General features: G+C 29.6%; 1 protein-coding gene across 1 annotated transcript; it reads right to left on the reverse strand.

Annotated features, from left to right (window-relative positions):
* LOC103499869 (peroxidase 60) lies at positions 1 to 2599 on the reverse strand. The gene is made up of 4 exons (XM_051079920.1): positions 2314 to 2599; positions 1697 to 1876; positions 1448 to 1604; positions 1 to 593 (listed from the first exon to the last, which is right to left on the reverse strand). The coding sequence occupies exons 1-4, from the start codon at positions 2542 to 2544 to the stop codon at positions 181 to 183; spliced, it is 981 nt and encodes a 326-aa protein (XP_050935877.1). The 5' UTR covers positions 2545 to 2599; the 3' UTR covers positions 1 to 180.
* Between the last annotated feature and the right edge of the window lie 2595 nt (positions 2600 to 5194).

A 5194-nucleotide genomic window follows, 5' to 3' on the forward strand; every position in this document is an offset into this window, starting at 1 on the left:
TTGTCATCCTAAGTACTTCGTGATTAATATTGAATTGGTAAAATTGAAATTAAAAGTTATATGAACAAATGAAAAAAATTCACACAAAAGAGATTAGGACGACGGTACAAGAGATGGGAAGAACTTATTAGAGAGTAGGGGATGTGAATATGATGATCTTAATAATATTCCATCATAAATTCAATTAACAGCCGCACATGTACTTCTAATCTCCCCTAGAGAGCCGGTAAGCACTTGAATTCTTCCCATTTTGATCATTGCTTGTCCAAACTTGAAGCCGAAGTCGGATCGGAACACCACATTCGACACCAAATCCTTTGTTAACGGATCCAAAGCAAGTTGTTGATCAATTTCCAGTATTCCTCTTTGTCGCGATATCTGCCTATGGAACGAGTTGTCAACGATGAAAGAACTCATACGGTTCTGGTCGAGAAATACGGTGTTTTCGTCGCCAGAATCTTCAGGACATTGCGTTTGTAAATCGTTCAGAAAAAATGGATCATCGATGGTCGGATCGGGTCCCCCTGTGTTCTTGTAATTATAGAGGCGATCCTTGAAGAAAATGCATTGTGATTCACCAACAGTGTGACCACCTGATTGTGTTTAGTTTCAAGCAAACATTAAGCCGTTTCTCTTTTGTGAAAATTAAGCCTTCTATTGTTTTTACTTAGCTTATGCTTTGTTGTTTCTTAAGCACATATTCATTGTTAATAAAATTTTGAGCAAATTTTTACTGTTATAAAAAAAAAAAAAAAAAAGTCCATTATTTGCACACCCTAACGTTTGGGGATTGTGCAATAAATTAATTGAAGTGCCATAAATTTAGAATCGTATCCACATTAAACTGTCGCAACATAATCAATTTAACCCATATTTCATTAATTTTAGAACTATAATAGCTTTTACATGTGTATAAGAGCTTTTTGTTTAAGTAGTTCGTTGGGGGAAAGAAAAATGTGAGCATCAAATTTACCATTGCCGCCGGGTTCTTACTAAGTTTGGGCGAGTTTTCATGTGCTCGACTTCTTCTATTTTTCATTACTTACTTAGAAATAATAACATAAATTCTTTTTTTAATATGGTTGGACTTTTTAGAAACAATAATGAAATCACGAGAAAACAACTCTAAATTATTAACCAATAGACTAAATTAATTCATACATCGATACAATTATTAGTTTAAAGTTCTAATTGATACAACCTAAAATTCATATATTTTCTTAAATTACAATTTTAACATTTAATTTAGGTTCAATTACCTTAGTCAAAATGACCTATAGTTCAACTAGTTAAAGTCTAGTAGTTTGAAAACTCTGTCTCCTAACAAAATTAAAATAGTTTTTTTAAAAAAGTCTCACCTGGAGATTCCATTCTCTAACTCCATGTTGCACTAAAAATATATGATAAAAGATGTGGATTTTGTGTTAAACAAGCTCGGGGTACTCACCAAGAAGATAAACCATATCTGTAACGCTAAGGTTTCTTTTGGAGAAGACTGCAATTGAGTCTTTGACAGATATTGAAGGCCCCGGAAGATCAATAATATTGGCTGGTTGGAAGGCATCTCGACGTCCGGTTTCGACGTTGTATCGTCCTCCTCCAGCCTGCAAAAAGTACAGTGCAGTAATGATTGAATATAATTCCCAGTGTGTATTGGTAAAAAGATTTGTGTATAGATAAAAGAGGAGCAACTAACCCAATTAACAACATCTCTAGTAGCCATGGCAATAATATCAGCACAAGATACAACACCAGGACATGTCTTCTCCAACTGTATTTTTACTGCATCAATCAGATCGTAGCCTCGAACGGTCAAGTTCGGAGGAGCATCCTTCTCGCTATTGCTACCATCCAGGAGGAGGGAAGCGTCACATCCCTTTAAATACCAATATAATATTTTTTTAGGAAAACACTTAAGTGCATCTTAAGCTACATATCTCACAAATACATTGTTCAATGGTAATTTGACATGTTGCAAATTTGAGTTTTTTTCTTTTTTTTTAATATTTTGTTTTATTATTTGTATGTGACTAAAGTATGATGCATATGAATATTGCCTTCATTACTATAGACTTTTTCGAATAATGATTTTACCAAATCAACAATTAGAATTAATTGCATGGACAATTGTTAAAAGAAATTTTATCTAAGTTTTATTTGATATCGTTAAACTTTAAATTTGATAAAATTATTAGTTTCAATATTTACTTAACTAGAGAATATTCTAAAGTTTAGAGACGTGAATTGAAATTTCTCCATACATTTTTAACGTACGAGAGAGAATCACGAGAGATAGAGAAAAGGAGAGGTTACAGAGACAAAGCAGTCGTGAAAGTGTAAACGCAGAAGAGCAGCAACGAGAGTTCGATCTCTTTTAAGTGCGGCGGTGACAACGCCTTGCACGATAGATTCGACATCTCCAAAGCCACATTTTCCCTTGTAGAAACCCACCTCGAGGGCACCAGAGGAAGGTGGTGCCAAGCTCAGAAGCAGAATTATTATTGTGGGTAATCCATGGAGCCGTAAAGGAATTTTGGTTGACATTGTTATGGCTCAATAATGAGAGCTGTAAAATCAAACTCTGCTAAATAATTCCTATGCACACTTCTAGCTACTTCTCTCTCTCTATATATATAATGTAAAAAAAAGCATATCTTCATGATTGGCTGGAATTGAATGGCAGCACAATTATATTTCATTATTGCAGCTCAATGGCAAGACGTGCAATAGATCAATATAATGAGTTCTTTACACTTTTGACTTTTATGTGTATATATTCATATATATAACTAGAAGAAGATATGAATTCCCATTTTTGATTTTGTTTGAATTATTTATGAAAACTCTGATATTATACCATTATTATCAATTGAAATCCATCAAAAATAAAAATAAAAGCTCTATCTCTGTTTATTATTATAACTTTGATTAATTGGATTTTTTTTAATATTTTTTCTGTGAGAAGGATGTAATTTGTGTTATACTTTACCATTTTTCTTTTCTTTGGATTATAAATATAGTTTTAAGTTTTCATCGATATATGTTGATATTTTCAGATTTTTATAGGTTTCATTGTCAATATTTTCATTACATCATATAAAATTAATCTATGAATATAATATAATAATATTTTTGGACATGATGCATCTATCACATATGCATATCTCCTTTCTCTACCAACACACAAAAACACATATTTTTTTTAGAGTGTATTCAAGTTTTTTTTCCTTTTCATTTCGGTATATATTTAGAGCACCCCACTAGTTGTTCAAATATATAAATATATACTATTAATAGTTTATTATTTATTAGAAACTAATGACTGAAGAATTGAAACGTGATAAGTTGAAGTTGAACTTTTTTACAATTAGAACATAACACAAGGAAGTTAACACAAAGGGTGACATGTTCCCGAGTTGCAAGTATTGGAGTTGGATTTGGAACAATAATCCTACCATATGGTACTTCATATCTACTTATATCACTACTTGTAAAAAAAGGAAAAAAGGAACAGATATTTTAAAAATTAGTAAAATAAATTAAAATATTTATAAGCTATAACAAAATCGTAAATTATATCGATGATAGAAATTAATATCGTCTATCAATACTACTAATAGAAACATATCAGTGTTTAGTGTTTAAACGTTATTGATGGAATCTAAAATTTTACTATATATTATAAATATTTTTTGACAATTCTTAAAAAACAACTATTTAAAATCGATAAACATGTGCAAGGTCTAGCTTTTGTTTAATTAAATAAGTTATTAGTAGATTTATATATTCTTTTTCCTTTTTATTTTTTGAAAAGGCAATCTATATATCTATATATATAAATAATAGGTGGAGTATATTTCTCACCCTCATTTTGTATATTTTTTTCATAAATGCCTATTGTCTCCTTCTGATTAGCTATATATTATTTGTGTTGTTTCCTTTTTTCTATGATTTTTTTCAACAACTTATTTCTTACCTTGTATTAACACAGGTTTAAAATTTAAAAAAATATATATATATATATATTTGTAGTTGATAAAGAACGTAGCATCGATATCTCAATAGAGAATGTTTTATTTCAATCAAGTCATATGTACTTTATTTTATTCATCCATATGTTTTGTTTGTTTCTTTTTTTTCTTTCTATACATGTAAATTTCATGTCAAATATTAAATACTTAAAAAATATATTTTCATATTAAAAATTATGTCTCAAAGTTTTCTAAAACACGATAATAGATTTGTTTCTTAGTTGATATACATCTGAGACAAAAGATGTAAGGGAATACACTTTAGTTTTGGTATACTACACATGTGTTTGGTTATATGAGATAAATATTATTATTGTAAATTTTGGAATAGGCCACATTTGAGAAATTTTAGTTGGCTATATTGAATTGGAATTGTGTAGTTGTTGATGGCATATTGTTGAGAAGAATGAAATTATTGTTGATTTTTTTGTTGTGTAACTACTAGTTGAAAAGTTTATTTTATTAATGGATATGTCTTATTGAAACGAATGTACGTAGTGCAGAAAATGGGAAATGAAAAATTCAATATATTCAATATATTAATAAACAGTATACATGACGTTTAATACATGTCAAGTATATTATCTTACTTGACATGTAAAATGAATCAAATATACTATTTTATTTGACGAGTAAATATTGTCAAGTATACAATTTTATTGGACGTGTAAATAGTGTCAAGTATACTATTTTACTTGATGTGTAAAAAGTGTTACTATTTTACTTGACGTGTAAATAGTGTCTAGTATACTATTTTACTTGATGTGTAAAAAGTGTCAAGTTTACTACTTTACTTGACGTGCAAAAACCATCAAACACATCTTACTTGACACATAAAAGGTGTCAAGTATACTGGCATCAAATATACTATCTCACTTGACACGTTAAAAATGTCAAGTGTGATATCTTAATTGATACGAAAATGACGTCAACAAATGCAATACTTGACAGTTTTTAGAGTCAAATAATTCGACTATCTTTGACAGTCGATTACTTGACGTTTTTTACATCAAGTATTGGTTTACTTGACACTATATTAACGTCAAGTAATCAAATTTCCGTAGTAGTGCATTTTGCCCCTCATGACTAAAGACTATCTTATATCATTTAACATTTTAATTATTAAATAAAGACATTTATTTTATAAATAATGTCACATTTTT

Source organism: Cucumis melo, chromosome 12 (assembly GCF_025177605.1).
Source record: "Cucumis melo cultivar AY chromosome 12, USDA_Cmelo_AY_1.0, whole genome shotgun sequence".
In the NCBI taxonomy this organism is placed as follows: domain Eukaryota; kingdom Viridiplantae; phylum Streptophyta; class Magnoliopsida; order Cucurbitales; family Cucurbitaceae; genus Cucumis; species Cucumis melo.